This window comes from Saccostrea cucullata, unplaced genomic scaffold (assembly GCF_032062105.1).
Source record: "Saccostrea cucullata isolate Sc308-1 unplaced genomic scaffold, CSIRO_AGI_Scuc_v1 ctg108, whole genome shotgun sequence".
In the NCBI taxonomy this organism is placed as follows: Eukaryota; Metazoa; Mollusca; class Bivalvia; order Ostreida; family Ostreidae; genus Saccostrea; species Saccostrea cuccullata.
Window position 1 is genome coordinate 574,665 of NW_026935861.1, and position 16,616 is coordinate 591,280.

A 16,616-nucleotide genomic window follows, 5' to 3' on the forward strand; every position below is an offset into this window, starting at 1 on the left:
TACTTCAGCAGGAAAAGGAGTCTGTGCCCCGAGAACATGCATTCTCTAGCTTTTCACTATAGAGCTGTTAAATAAGGTTAGGAATGTTAAAGGGAGTCAACTCATAACCTCTTGGATTATCAGCCTAACAGAAACTGGCAGCAACTCACATCGAAATGAAATGAAATATTTTGCTCTGAGAACATGCATTCTCAATGCTTTTATTATAGTGTTGTTATTTTAATAATAAGAGTTTATATAAGGGTACAGTTGTAAAAGGGAGAGAACTCACTACTTGTTCAAGAGGACCCATGGTCTAATTACCTTCAAACACAGGAGGAAGGGACCGAGATCTTTCCAGACTATCTGGTTCTCCTTAAGTTACAATATGGTGACATTGATAATTAAGATTGTAACAGCAGTAAAACATTCAACTATTATTTCCTTGTCTTGTTTGTGGTTTATGACATCAAGGCATTTTACAAGATCAGCATTTAATTGCTTCTTTTGATATTTTTTGATATGAAGTTTTTATCATTCAAGGAAAAAATGATCATTTTGACACCAAATTAAGACTGCCCTACTACTAGATAAGTTGTGTGGTACCTTTAGATCTGTAGTGAGTGGCCCCTGAGTCTAGGGACTCCGTAGCGCGAGCCGTGCTGTGCCAGTGTTGCTTCCGTCTAGACAATGAGGCTGCTGTCTTGTTTAATGCTGAGGTTCCACTCCCATCTGATCCATCACAAACATTGTGCTGTAGACAATTATTATAGTTAAAGACTCAACACTTATATAATGATATAATCTGATTAAAATAAGATCTTGGTTACACTCCAAAATTCTAACCATCAGAATTTCAAAGCAGAACACAGACCTGATAGTAATTAGATTATATAATGATACTGATTTATATAAATCCTATCACAATATTTCTGGTAAACAACTTATTTACACTGATATATAACTCTTACTTTGGGGTGTGTAATCTATGTAATAACAAGCACCTGTTGGTAGAGACTTACTCTTACTTTGGGGTGTGTATATCTATGTAATAACAAGCACCTGTTGGTAGAGACTTACTCTTACTTTGGGGTGTGTATATCTATGTAATAACAAGCACCTGTTGGTAGAGACTTACTCTTACTTTGGGGTGTTTATATCTATGTAATAACAAGTACCTGTTGGTGTAAACTTACTCTTACTTTGTGGTGTGTATATCTATGTAATAACAAGCACCTGTTGGTGTAAACTTACTCTTACTTTGGGGTGTGTATATCTATGTAATGACAAGCACCTGTTGGTAGAGACTTACTCTTACTTTGGGGTGTGTATATCTATGTAATGACAAGCACCTGTTGGTGTAAACTTACTCTTACTTTGGGGAAACATTCCTCTAAACCATCTGCTCCATTGCCTCCTGTTAGATCTCTTCTGGCCTACAACAGAGGTCAGATAGAGTACTAGTTTTCTGCTGTGAAAAGGTGTGAATAGGATGAAACCTGTTTGAATACTCAAATTTAACCTAAGTATCAGAGATTTATGGCTTTCTGCTGTAAACAGATGTGAACTATATGTTTTAGTACTCAATTGTAAACACAGTAGCTGTAAAATATTGTGAACTGGAATGAGATCTGTTTAATTACTCACCTGTAAACCCAGCAGCCATATCATCATAGACTCATGGTTTTCTGCTGTAAACATGTGTTCCTTGTTGTTAGATCTGCAAAGAAATTACATCTATATAGAGTAAATATCTGACAATGATGCCAATACAGTGTAACAATCCTTATCAAAACTGTTAACTTTCAATGGAATGTTGAATGCTTCTTATCATAGACACAAACTTTCTTGACTTTTTAAAGACAAACCAAACCAATGCATTATCTTCAGACAATATATTGAAAGAGGTAAAATCATCAATCCTTCAAAGCAATATAACTTTTCTCTAAATTTTCTTCATGTTATGTTAAGTCAGATGAGTATAAGTGCATAACTTAAAATATGTGACATTTATTAATGTGAAATCCATTTTAATTGTTGTTCTTTTCCTAAGACTTCACAGTGAGGTCATGTTGGTAATATACTGATTATACATGAGAAGAATGGTTTCTCCTTATCAGTGATTGATACAAACCTCCCACTGTTTGGATCAAATATTTTTTTTTTTAGCAATTCTACATAGAAGTTAAAAATGCAACTATAAGCATTATTTAAAGCTTAGAAAGAACTCTGTCGACTTGCAATAAAAATAGACTTTAAATTCTTATGGCCAGCAGTGTTTCTTGTTAATCAGTTCAGAAGTCATTGGTCAATGAACTTCTCAGCCCTGTGACCTTGACCTAATGTAAACAGCCACAGCTAAGAATCATAACATTCCTCTTGGTCACACCCAATCCTTGTTTGGAAAGTATGACCTCCTGAGGCACCTTCCATACACAGTTTTGTCTTGAGAATTTGTGAGAGTACAATACTAGAATTTGACACTTCTGAACCCTGTGACCTTGACCTAGTCTAACTGACCTTTGTTCAGAGTTATGAAAATACAGTTTTATTTTCAAACCAATAAGCCAAGTATGATTTTTTTTTAAATTATTCATTCAATTATAAAACAATGGAATGAAACAGGTTTACTCTCAAAACCTATATGTTGAAATGGCACTGGGAACAAGGCTGTTACTTTCCAACAGTTACATATAACCTTTAGGCACAGTATAATATTCCAATGTTCTCTGCTTCAAGTTATGAATGAAGCATGAAGATAACTTTACATTTCTTTTTCCTATTACCGGGTAGGTGTTTTCTTAATAAAACATTTAAAAGTCTTCTAAAAATGTTTTGAATAATTTGATAAAGCAATGTGAAATAACCAGTTGCACAAATTAAAATTCTATGAACTATTTCTATTTTTTTAAATTATCTACAGTCATTTATTTTGAACATTTTAACCTTTTCAAGACTTTGTATCACACAGAAAGTCTTATAAAATTATAGACAATCTGACTTTCACAAAAAAAGTCACCTAGATAGTTTTGATGTACTTTTCTCACTAAATAATTTCAGATAACAAGGGCACTAGCCTGTTTGTAAGTATGTTTGGAAGCCCAGTTGACATTATTATCTTGTAGCTGCAAGGTCAAGAACAGCTGGTAATTCTTCCAAATAAACATGTTTATAGGAAATCAATTCCCCATATATATATACACTCATTACAAGATTTATAATTTCATGAATATTCATCATCAAATACCAAATGAACTTCTTAGGGTAAGTAAAAAAATAAATGTGGAAATTCTGTGAAAAATTACATTTTGTGGTGAACAGAAATTTGAGGGTCAGTTAATCCCTTGAAAAACAATGAAAATAACACACACCCCTCCAAAACTTAGTGATAAAGTTTTCTAATTAGGTTTTTCAACGAGTATTCTAGACCTACTACTGTATACAGGGAAACTTTTCCCTTTCCCCCTTGCTTTTTCCCCAACCTCTTTGTCCTACTCCCAGCTCAGGTGAGTGAATTTAAAACAAAGCACTTTTGCAAGTCTGCATAGGAGTAGGAAGTAAATTGATAGAGTGTGTGTGTGTGTGTGGGGGGGGGGCTATTTGAAAATGGGAGGGGGGCTACCTCCCCCAAAAATAAAATAAGGTAAGCCCCAATTTTCAAAGACTATATTATGTATCTCTTTGCACATGTTCCGACACCTATGGCATGGAAGGGCAAAAAATAACACAGGGCAAAAGAAATACTTCTGTACAGTAACAGTATCAAAATTATGCTGATCATGGATTAAATATTTTTTGTGATTGGTAGCTTAATTTAGATACTGCAGAGGCAATCCAAAAAAGTTTGACATGAAAAAAATAATTTTCCTGACAAACACTGACAAAGTCTGAAGTCATTTATGTTGATTTTTACTTATAAAATACTAATTTTAAAAGCATTATCTAAATCATGCAGACATCAGATTTTCTGGTGGACCAGTAATTAGCTCTGATTTTTGTGCACACGGATATCAAATTGTTCTCCATCATGGACCGGTAACACTACCGTTCAGTGACAAATCCAGAAACAAATTAAATGCCTGATAACATTCCCAATAATGGACATTAATCGCCCTACATCATCTGTTATTGTCAAACAGTAATTGACATGCTCATTAACTTGTTCAAGGTCTTCCTAGACAATTAGCCCCCACTCAACAAAGGCTCACTGAATTGAAGGTCAAAACAAGAAGTCTCTGAAGAGACTCACCGAAGGTCTACAATGCTCTGTACTTACAATATTAAAAGAGACTAATTATGTATTTTAGAGTATTACTATATGTGAATACCAAGTTTACTTTAGAAAATCTGCCAAAAACTGTAGGAGCACACATGTTCTTAAAAATTATTTAGATATGGACAGACAGACCGACAGATGGACAACTGTTACAAACTAGGTAAGCTTTTCTCATCTGTGCTAAAAAAAAGCTAGCGCTAAAAAAGAAGGCACAGTAGTCTTGTATATATTACAATAAAATGAGATTATCAAAAAGAGCATTAATTCAATGGATTTTGCAAATACATGTATGTTGAATCGAATGTTAATGGCTCCTTAATCACACTTCTTGATGTAACGTGCTGCGGTTGAGCCATGGAAGTGAACTAAATCACCTTTTAACTTTAGAAACTATTCTTTAACTTATTGTTCTGACTTCAAATTAAGCAAGGAAGGCCATCAAGTAAAATAATTAAATAATATATCAGTAATGTCACTTAAGATACATGATGTCTTTTGATATAAAACTAATGTAAGTGTGATTTCACGACATAAATTTTGCATATTTGACCACTTTATGACATAAATATTGTATAATTAGGAATGAAAGCTGTTACAACAGCTGAGCAAATAACAGCTCTGGGGTCAGTGTGACTGATTAATCATACAAAGCTTAATGTTCCTATAAGGACAATACTTTACACATACTGACACCACCACTAATCTTAGTCCAGTACTGGGACCTAACTCAGATTTAGAAGACCTGGCACCACCACTAACCTTAGTTCAATAACTACACTTGACAAGATTTTCCATCTCTTTTAGAAAACCTGACATTCCCACTAACCTTACTACAATATTGGGACCTTAGATTTAACATCTCTTTTAGAAGACCTGTTACTCTCACCAAAGATCAAGCAATCAATATTTTCTTGTCTCTATCTGATTCCAAGGGGATTTGAATCTCGATATTTCTATTCAAGAAACAAACTATTAACCTACCAACTCTTTTCAAGGAATGCAGAATAAAACAGTACTATAAGAATCAGTTACAAGTTAATCCCTTCTGAAGGCTATGATTTCAGAGTCCCAAGTTCAGGGTTACTGTGAAATGAATTTCTAAGGGTTATGACTTCAGGGTCCCAAGTTCAGGGTTACTGTGAAATGAATTTCTGAGGGTTATGATTTCAGAGTCCCAGGTTCAGGGTTACTGTGAAATGAATTTCTAAGGGTTATGACTTCAGGGTCCCAAGTTCAGGGTTACTGTGAAATGAATTTCTGAGGGTTATGACTTCAGAGTCCCAAGTTCAGGGTTACTGTGAAATGAATTTCTGAGGGTTATGACTTCAGAGTCCCAAGTTCAGGGTTACTGTGAAATGAATTTCTGAGGGTTATGACTTCAGGGTCCCAAGTTCAGGGTTACTGTGAAATGAATTTCTAAGGGTTATGACTTCAGGGTCCCAAGTTCAGGGTTACTGTGAAATGAATTTCTAAGGGTTATGACATCAGGGTCCCAAGTTCTGGGTTACTGTGAAATGAATTTCTAAGGGTTATGACTTCAGGGTCCCAAGTTCAGGGTTACTGTGAAATGAATTTCTGAGGGTTATGACTTCAGAGTCCCAAGTTCAGGGTTTCTGTGAAATGAATTTCTAAGGGTTATGACTTCAGGGTCCCAAGTTCAGGGTTATAGTGTTACAGTGTACTGATGACTTACAGTATAATGAACTGATTGTTGTTATCCAGGTCCAGTGAGATGGCGGCCCCTATAAGACTGAGGCTCCCCTGGGGGGACTTCCCAGTACGTACATCCTCCTCATTCTTGTAGTACACCAGCTGACTCTGTCGTTCCTCCAGAACACACCACATCCGCTTCCTCGTCTTCAGAAGGCTGATTCCTGCAAGAGAATGACTCCAAGAATTAACTTATAGAATTTAAAGTCTCTTTAGAAAGAAATTCTTCCCTCCACTAAAAAAACAATATCAATAAAAGTTATAAATCCTAATCCTAGATACCAAAATAATGCAATAAACTTGATGAAATAATAATTCCAAATTTTTCTTAAATTACCCTGAGACACTTAAGGACTTTTGAGCAATGCAAAATTTCCTGTCTATTATCCTGATTCTCAAGAAACAAACAATCAGTTAACCTACAAACTATTCCTAAATTCCCAACCTTAAAAAACTGAAATAAACAATAATTAATTAATTGATTTACTTGTCAATCAAGACAACTAAGAAAATGGGTCATCAATGCTAAAAGTGTATGATGACAAGCTTAAGTATGAAGCAAACAAGTTAGAAATCATATCATTTGGCATGTCAAGGGTTTCCTTTGCTAGAAAGGTTATAGATCAGTCGCTTCACATTGATGGGAATTAATAAGGAAAGCAGCTGTCACCCCCAAACAAGGATCTGTTAGGTCAGTAATTAATCCAAGTCACTTGGATTTAAACAAAGACCTGGCAATCAATATTATAACCTTCCATGTAACAGTAAATTATTCTTATAGCAAAGTACTAGGAAATTTGGATTCATTATAAACTTAATGATATTATAATGCTTTCTGTCAGTTTGTCTCTCTATAATCAATAATACCCAACTATTTTCAAATAGTATACAAGGAACTTATATACTTGTATATAGGAAAATCACTATGTTGAAATGGTGAACACTGTTTTTTTTTGTTTTTTTTTTTTACAGAAAATATGTTGGCACCCACACAAGGAATGAAGCTCATGACCTTGAGAACATCGGTTCAGCTCATTACCATACTGGTACCATTTACAACAATCTTGAAGAAAATATATTCTCTGACAAATATACACATATGTCATGCATTCGAATTTATCATTTTATACCAAAATTGCAGTAAGATATGAACTAGTACTCAAACTGATGTCAAGAAAACTTTCATCTGCCTGTTGATTTAATATCTGCAAACAGGTTTTGGGTTTGAAAATTTAGACAAATTGCTGTATACATGCAATTGTAAGCATAATAATTGATGTTAGTATTTGGATGTAATATGCCCAATCAGGATTTGACACTAAGTGGCCACCAAAGTGTTGTTAGCCTGAATTCCCTAAAAGTGTGCTTGCTTTAACCATGCTTTACTGTAATTTTTTCAATATTAAAAAAGGCAAACAGTGCTATAAATATAGCACTAAATGTGTAGTGCATGCTAGGGTGTGTGTGTATTTGTGTGTGTGGTGGTGGTGGTGGGGGGGGGGGGGGGGGTCAGAGAGAGAGAAAAAGAGAGAGATTTAACCTTAAGGAGACTATCACTAAATACTGTAATCCAAATTTTATTTGTGTGTGAGAATTATCCGCGAGTTCCGCGACCTACTCTTACTTGTGAATATTAATCGCCGCGAACCATTCATTTTCCTTAAGTATTTGTAGGGAATGTTTCCTCAGTCACAAAAATTAATCGTCGTGGACTGATTTCTAATCGACAAATTGCGAATAAAAGATGACGCGAATAATAGTTGGTTTACAGTATGTGTTGGGGGAGGGGGGGGGGGGGGTTGTCAGAGAGAGCAAGAGAGAGAAAGAGAGAGATTTATCCTTATGGAGGACAAATTATTTTTCAATATATCTAACATACAGTGTCTATAATATGATATACTAAGCACTGCCCAACATTATTTTTTTTCAACCTGACATATGATATGACCCAGTGATGCCATTGTCTTCTCTCTATGATACCTGATCACATCAGATAACTTTGTTGTCTACATGTTAAGTCATGAACTCCTGATTATCCAGCGACCACCGGGGAATGTCCACAAATCTCCAGTACACACAAACTAATGACAGACACTGACCTCTATTAGCAGGAAAAAAAAAACTTAGACAATGTATAATTTGTCATAATTTTAGTCATCTGTTTGACATCTAGATGGGGCCCTTGTAATCAATACTTGTCATCAACAGCTTCAAAGATTTTTGCATATCTTTAGACCAAAGCAGTGCAGAGAGTCAAAACAGTCAGTGACAAAAAATTGATGAAAATTCTACATACATTTAGAAAAAATTACATAGCTCATCTCAACAAATGTAGTTCTAAATAATTATATAAAAGAGGGGCTGTTTCAAGTTAAATAAGTTGCAATGTTTTTTTTTTGTAACTACAGCATTTTTATATACATATGAAGAAAAAATATAGCAAATGAAGATCAAGTGTGATGATGCCCACAAGCCCCTGCATGGCATAGGAAGAAGAAGCATTAAGACCGCAAGAATGCACTAATACTGCAACTGAAATTCACATGCCTTGGTAAGTGAGTATCTCTACATGCATCATCCCTGCAAATTTGAACCTAATATGGCTCATAATTCTGGTAGGCAGAGGGCCTGCTGACCACTGAAAGTTGCAGCAACCTATGCTTATATGATGGTTTATCATTCTTTAAGCTTGATGTGTCAAGCATGTCATTTAATGATCCCAGAGGGTTTAATTTTCTGGAAAAAAGGACTTCCAGTAAGTCCAACATTCATCCATAAATCTGAGTCTAAGGACCAAACACGAGAGGTAAAGTAAAACTAGGCCTCATCCCCACAAGTCTGCTCTACGTAGCCTTGCACTTAGAAAATAGAGCTGCTCCCAAAATTTTAACCATGATGATTAAGAAGGTTTTGCATAAGTTCGATTATGAGCCTAAAATCTGGAAAAATTGCTACCATCTCTGACATCAGACCAGTTATCTTATGGGGAAAAACATATACAGATATAGGAGGCATAATCTGATTAGCATCAAAAGAAAAGGATAACATTGAAAACATATCCCCCATCACACTGTGTGAAATAAATATACCCTGGCTATAAATTGTATCATTTTCAACAGTAATAGTGAGATGAGTACTAGTATCACAGAGTTTACAAGACTTTCTGTATTACCAGGGCTATTTACCTAGCCTTGGAGTCAGTGACCACTATGCTTAGTGCTTACATTTGTACCTTATACAAGCATTTGTTAAGAAGTACAGACACAGGGCTGCCTGTAAATATCAGAAGTTATTTTGACTTACCTCCGCCCGTTCTGAAGTAGAGATACCCCGAGAGACTGTGCCATCCTGCCATAGTGTCAGACTCCGAGGGTCACATGATGCTCTTGCCTCGGCAGTAAAATCCGGACTCCACGGTATATCACCCCGCTCCAGGGAGAAGATCTAGCTCTGCACACTGCCCATGTAATTCCTTCACACAGTGTTAGAAAGTGTGCACCTGTTAAATTACACATTTATGTAGAAATCAATAGAGGTTATTTATATGAAAATAGGCCCCAACTTCATCTCACAAAAAATATCTGGCAAACTTGTATTTTGTAATTATCCCTATATGTACAATACAAGCAATTCTATACATCCATATTTAATGAACAAAACACTCATATCTAGAGGTTTCATGTTTATTACAGTTTGTTGGTATAATATTTCCTCTTGCTACCTTATTTATCATGATAAACTCTTTAAAGATACAATAACAGTTATCAGTTTCATTTCTAAAATTTGAAACTGTATAAAGCTTTTGTGATTAGTAATCTATATTTACCACTCTGAGTTTGATCCCATATCTCATTTAATTAATTTTTCCTGGGTGAATTTGAAAACTGAGGTATTTAAAAATGTTGGCAACTTTCAATTTGTGCTTTCATGAATTAATATCAGACTTAGTTTACAGAGAAAGTTTGTGACAATAATTATAGACAAATCAATTTATCATTTTTTTTTGAAGTACATGAATATCTATAGATATATCAATAAAAAACCCTAATATCAATAAGTTTTTTTCTACCTTTTCAAAATTAAAAAGGCTCTAAAAAATAAAATCAAGGACATTCAATACAAACAACCAAGCATTACCTATTTTTCTTGATGTACATATTGAATTTACATATAAATCAATGTCCCGGAACATCTGTTACAATTCAGTCCAATTTGCCAAAAACAAGTAAAACACAATTACGCATGCAATTCATTTTCCTTCCTTTACATATAAGTAACTCACACCTTTTAGGATGCACTAAATATTGGCACTTTTCTTTTGCAGCCTTTGCACTGCATCACCCCCTATGGCCCCCCATCTGTCACCCCCTGAATCTTTTTTACCTTTCCCTGATTCAGTGTATTGATGAAGGCAGATGAAGGGGACCCACAACTAAGCTGTTTGTACCTGTACACCCCCTTCAGTCCCCCATCTACCCCTCAGAATCTTTTTATTTGTCTGTACATTGATGGAGGTACCAATTACTAAGCTGTTTGTACCTCCCCCCCCCCCTACAGTCCCCCCTCCGTCCCCCCAGAATCTCTTTACCTGTGTTTATGATTCACTAAGTATTGATCTGGGGGGACCCATTACTAAGCTGTTTGTACCTAGAGATCAGTTTGTGTCGGTGTTTCTCAACTTTCAATTAAAGGAACAAACACAGAACAAGTTCACTGAACTCGTATCTAAGTTAGATAGATATAGATACAAAATCAGTGATTATCTGATGTGGATCGAGAATAATATTAAATAGCTATAGAAAAATAATATACTCAGTTATAGGAATATAAAGAAAATCCCTTCTTATGATCGTTATACAGTGCTACAGTGTAAATTTATTGTGATTCTTTAAAAGGTGTACATTTGTTACCATGATCCTTTTGAAATTCAATATGAATTTCAAATAGAAAAGTGCCTTACAGCTGATAAAAGATCATTTAGCTGAGATAAACCATATATGAATGTTTTTCCCCCAACATATTTACATCATAGGATATCAACTGCCATTTTCCAGAGCTCACCCATAAATTTAAAGAGATCATAAATTGCTTCATGAAATTTTTTTGAGAAACAATCTGCTTAATATTTGGTTGCTACTAGAATTATTGCTAATACATGTAATATATTTAGGTAAATCAATCCCTTTTATGACATGCAAGAGGATATCTCATAAAGCATCTCATTTTTCATTTACGGAGGCTATTTAGAGCAATCATTTTTATTTCATTATTTTCTGACTTGAACTTTATATCACAAGGTAAATTAATTCACGTATATATTGCAGACTTCATGTATATTGAACTACAGCTGTTTAATGGGCTATCGGCATACTCTAATACCTGGCCTGGCCCCTTTGGCCTGGCCTGGCCTCTAAGTTGGCCTGGCCTCTATCTTGGCCTCTAATTTGGCTTCAAACCAAATTTTGGCCTGGCCTCAAAAGTTGGCCTGGCCTCAGATTTGGCCTCTGTAAAAATTTTTGGCCTCAATTTTGGCCTCACTCAAAAATTAATTTCTTTTCAAAATTTGATTGATTTCATTGATTTTTTATTGGTTTCATTTTTTTCAAAGATTAAGCAGGTAAATGATATATTTCTGTTGATATGTAGATGTGAACATTAAAATAATAATACACTACCACCAATCTGATTTATTTTATTGATATTGATCAGTTGCAATTCTGAAGACTTTTCATAGTATGATTGATGATTTTACAAATAAAACATTTTGAAACATCAATTTAAATATCAAGACAACAAAGAAATGCAAGAAAATCCCTAAAAAGAATTTTAATTTGCTATATAAAGTATCACTTGTTACATGTCTTATAAACTCTTTATTCACAATAAAAAAAATCTTTTAGATAACGTGACTACTACAAACTGTAAATTTATTGTGCAAGTAATTCTTTAAAAGGTGTAGGATGCATGTTTTGTAATAAACTATCATCAAATCCTTTTGTTTTGAAATTGTAATATGAAGTTTTCAAATAGAAAACAGTGCACTTATACATTTCATTGCTGATTAAAAGATCATTTAGCTGCAGAATTTTTTGATAAACCAGAAAGTTATAAATTATATATGTTATTTATATTAGTTTTTTAAATACCAACTGTTCTGAGATTAAAGTACATGAATTTTTGTAATCAAATCATCATTGGTATAGGTATATTTATTTAAAAACTGCCATTCATATATCACATTTAAGATGATGCAGGCATAATAGTAACACAAACTCTACAGTGTGTGAAAGAGATCATAAATTGCTGTTAATGACATTTGATATTATTTAGAGATTTTTTTTGAGAAAAACAAAATAAATCTGCTTAATATTTGGTTGCTCAAATCATAAAATGAAATAAGTGTACACTAATACATGATAATATATTGGTAGGTAAATCAATCCCTTTTATGACATGCCAATTTAAAGAGGATATCAACCGCTTTTGACATAATACAAAGCTAAATCAACAAATATAAAACAGTTTTTCTATATAAAATAAACATTAGTAGTAATGACTTTGAAAACTTCATAAGTCAAAGCAGTTCATTAAGGATTTTTGATCATTATTTTCTGACTGGCCTGTTTGTTTACATTCAACTTTATATCGTGGTATTACGATTGAAAAACACTGTCAGGTCTTATCATTTATAAAGTTTTAAAATAATTTTTCCATCAGAATATAAACATGATTCATGTAAAAAAAATCCATTCTACTCTGTAAATGAGCCCGGCTCTCTGTACTTCTGAGTACTTTGATTAATGTTAGCATTTACATATCAACAGAAATATATAACTCTGTTAAGGGATCATCAATTTCAATGAAACTTCATCGGCCAACAGAATTGTGAATTATTTATAAATTTTCTATTTTAATATTTGTTGATGTTAAAAAAAAAATGCAAGAATACAAAAAAATTTTCTCTTTCTGAATCATAAGAATGTTGAAAGGTCAAGAATAAAACTGACCTACAATTTTTGAAAAAATGTGACCAAAGCCCTCAAGTCTTTTATACATCATTGAAATTTCAATAGCGAGAATATATCAGTCATTATGTAGGTCTTATATAGGTCTATTATTGTAAGCTAGGTATATACTGAAGAGATATACAGTTCTTTCATAAAAGTCACTGAAATGTACAGCAGTTTAATCCATATCTACCAAGTACTATAATCTTGTTTACAACAAAAGAATTTATGTACTGGAGTTATGAATTGTGATATGAATTATTAACTAGTGTAATACATGAATTATTAACGGATATGTGTCCGGATATAATCACCACTTAAACAAGACAAAATAACATTTAAAAAGTACAATAGATAAGTAAGGTCCACTGTAATACACTTCAGTACAATAGAAGTAATCCATTTCTTGCCAGAAGCCATGGATAGCCATGACCAAATGAAAAGTCAACCAGACTTGGGTTAGAAGGGACTTTAAGAAAACAAAAAGATTATTTTAGTCATTTATAATTTACAACTCATAACAATTCAGATTTATTAACGGGGTGCTTCAGTCCTGTTACTATCCTAACACTTTCTTATTCTTTGCTTTAATTCTGGGATAACAACCAAGCATCTTTTTTTACTACTCCTCAATATATTTACAGGTCCAGCACAATCTCTTGATTAAGCTATATGGCTTGATTTAGCTAAATAGCTTTATTAAGCTATTCAGAATAGCTTGATTAAGCTATTTTATCAGACTTTTTTCTCAAATGTTTTATTTTTTCAGCATGTGTAAAAAGTCGCATCATGGTGCAGTGGGAATATTAAACTTTGAATTCTTCTGAATAAAATGCATGTAAAAATCACTCACCATATTGCGTCTCCTTGAGAGACTTTGTGCTAAAAGTTTCTGAAGTTTTGGGGCTATTGATGAGTGACCACACATTTATTTCTTGAATGAAATTATAAAGGAGGCCAGTTATGGCCAACAGGATAATTGATTGGTAACAGTTCAGCACAATGAGAAGCAATCATACTTACCCATGCCTCACCGCACCCAAAATAGTGGACAGTTAATCAAACAATGGATTCGAAATTCATATTTTGCTTAAAAGTAATGTTAGAACGAACTTTCTATGATTTAGGTTGTATTTTTGATAGTCCATAGTACGCATAGGAATAGTCAAATACTTTTTGTTTATTTCTTGCAAAAAACGTTTTTGTGAAAAACTGCATATAAATAGCTTTATCAAGCTATTTTGAATAGCTTAATAAAGCTATATAGCTTAATCAAGAGATTGTGCTGGACCTGATTTATATATACAACTGAAAAAAGTGGATTATAATCTGTTACTGTTATCCCTTAATTAGGCTCAGGTAAGCTAAAAAAGCATTTCTGTGAAAAATTTTACATATATTTTACATACAGAATTTCTAAATGCTAAACAAAATTACTATAAAAATTCCAAAGGAGTTCAATTTATACAACATACAAATAGCTCATAAAACACAAGTTTTACTATTAAAAGGACGGAGCATCTTGATCAAGGCTGATTTATAAAAGTTCTGATGGCCGCTATAGGTGTATGTTTCCTCAGCCTCATCATCAGTAGATCAGGTACATATCACCTGAAGGCCTCTTACCTGTCGACTCCTACACTGTCCTAGCCACGGCCACTTCTAACTGGGGTCACTTCATACCATCAATTATTTACAAACAGCGCAGAATGAAAAGACTTTTGTCCATTTAAGTTAAACAATATTAAAGAAAAATATTCTTTATCCCTCCAGCCCTGTACAGATATTGTACAATTACTTTGGAAATAACATTTAGTTAATGTGTTCAAAATGTGGAAAAAATATGTAGTCAAATCTATTGATAAATTATAATACCAAATTCATAGTTATTCATTTGTGCATAGTAAATTCTTTCAGATAACGTATCACTTAATTAGTTTAAGATTTGTATATTCAAATGGATGCTTTATTTTTGCTTTTATGCACTTGAAGCGCAATAAATATGTACTGTACATATAATTATTATTGTGTATGTGTATTCAACGAAAATCTTTAACTCAGTAGTAACATGTTCTAACATATCAGACATATTTCTTAGCATCCATCTCTATACCTTTGAGATTTCAAAATGTATGGGTTTAACTAACACCTAGGCTTGACTATTGTAAATTAAAGAATCCCCATATTCCTGTCAGTGGTTAGCTGTACATGAAAAACTGTAAAACAGCTTCTACACACAGAATACTAAAGCAAGATTTATGAAATTTAAAGGTATAACACAGTAATATTGTTATTTTTAATTATAATGTAATTTAAGTAATTATTGACATACGAGAACCAATGATAGTGGATAGACCTCTAAACTGCAAAATTCCACCTGCATGTTTTGGCTATATTTATCAAGCTTTTGTTTAACATTGTGCTTTGAATTTGGTCAAAATACAAGAGAATAATTGTCTGTTAACAGCTTAGAACTTGTCAACCTTGTGCATTTTGAAATGCTGTGTGCAGTGTTAGAATGTCTTTTTTACTGACATGAATCATGACTATACAAATAAAAACTCAGGCGTTATGTGTAAATACGTAATTTTCCATGTGTATCTCTATTGATTTTAATGACTTTATAAGCACAGTCTGAACAATCTATATCTTTCTCTATATAGGTGGGTATTATCTAGATTGACCTCTAACCTCAGTCTAAACATTTTTTGTATTGACAAATTTTGAAGTGCAGAAGTATACTTCCTTTTCTAGAAGAAGTTGTTTTGAAAGTGAAAAACTGCATGTGATAAGAGCAACTGACAAGGAAGTTTGACCTTGAAAAGTTTTAATTAATATTTATAGAAACATATAAGATATTATTTTGGAGAAGATTTTGTACAAAGATTTAAATATTCTTGCACAAAGAATTACACAGATATACTAGACTTAATAAGTAAGACTAAAAAATAATATGGTATACTTTTTTTTTAATAGATAAATCCATATATGTTTTCAGCATCATCATCAAATAAACATTTTTGTCTGTGTTTACTCTGAAGATGTAGCATTTTTACAATAGTTAAATTCAACTACTGTTTTAACATTATAAAAATATACCAAAGTACTACAAAAACTCTTTGTCCTGTCTTTGTTCAAAATTGTGGTGAAAAAAAATGGGATTGTTTGGAAAAATGAAATACTTAGATATTACTTCTACTAAGTGTACAGTTTAAGTGACTACATAATTACCAGCCATGCATGCCTGACCAGCTAGTAAAATCTGTTCTAAAGGTAATTCATTTATAAAGTGCAATTTAAAAATTATTGCAAGATTAGTGTTGTACTCTGTACCTGCATGATGTATTAAAAATTTACTTTATTTAATGTCTTCTACAAACTTCAAAGGCTTAAAACACATTAGCTAGAAGACGGAAAACTGAATGGGACAATTCTGTCAAGTCAAAGAGCACTTTAAAATGTCTGGGTAAAGTGAACTGGATATGTTTATTTATAATCTCTTTACCAGAATAAACACACATATCAAATAATAATAAAACACTTATTTGAACGTCACTGGTAATGACTTTGTTAAGGCCTGTGTTTTTTTCCTCTCATTCTATGAATTATAGAGATTATTTTTGTGCATTGATCTGAAAAAAACT

General features: G+C 33.2%; 1 protein-coding gene across 2 annotated transcripts in view; it reads right to left on the reverse strand.

Moving 5' to 3' along the window:
* Nucleotides 1-16,616, reverse strand: part of LOC134244056 (uncharacterized) — a 54,838-nt gene that overhangs the window by 34,272 nt on the left and 3,950 nt on the right. Inside the window, exons 6-11 of one of the 2 annotated variants that reach the window (XM_062726323.1) lie at nt 9,269-9,464; nt 5,949-6,129; nt 1,627-1,699; nt 1,350-1,415; nt 586-733; nt 304-354 (exon numbers count right to left, since the gene is read on the reverse strand). In XM_062726323.1, coding sequence (XP_062582307.1) covers nt 304-354; nt 586-733; nt 1,350-1,415; nt 1,627-1,699; nt 5,949-6,129; nt 9,269-9,320 — 571 coding nt within the window. In that variant the 5' untranslated portion in view covers nt 9,321-9,464. The remainder of the gene's footprint in view (nt 1-303; nt 355-585; nt 734-1,349; nt 1,416-1,626; nt 1,700-5,948; nt 6,130-9,268; nt 9,465-16,616) is intronic. The other variant, XM_062726324.1, reaches the window with a different exon arrangement.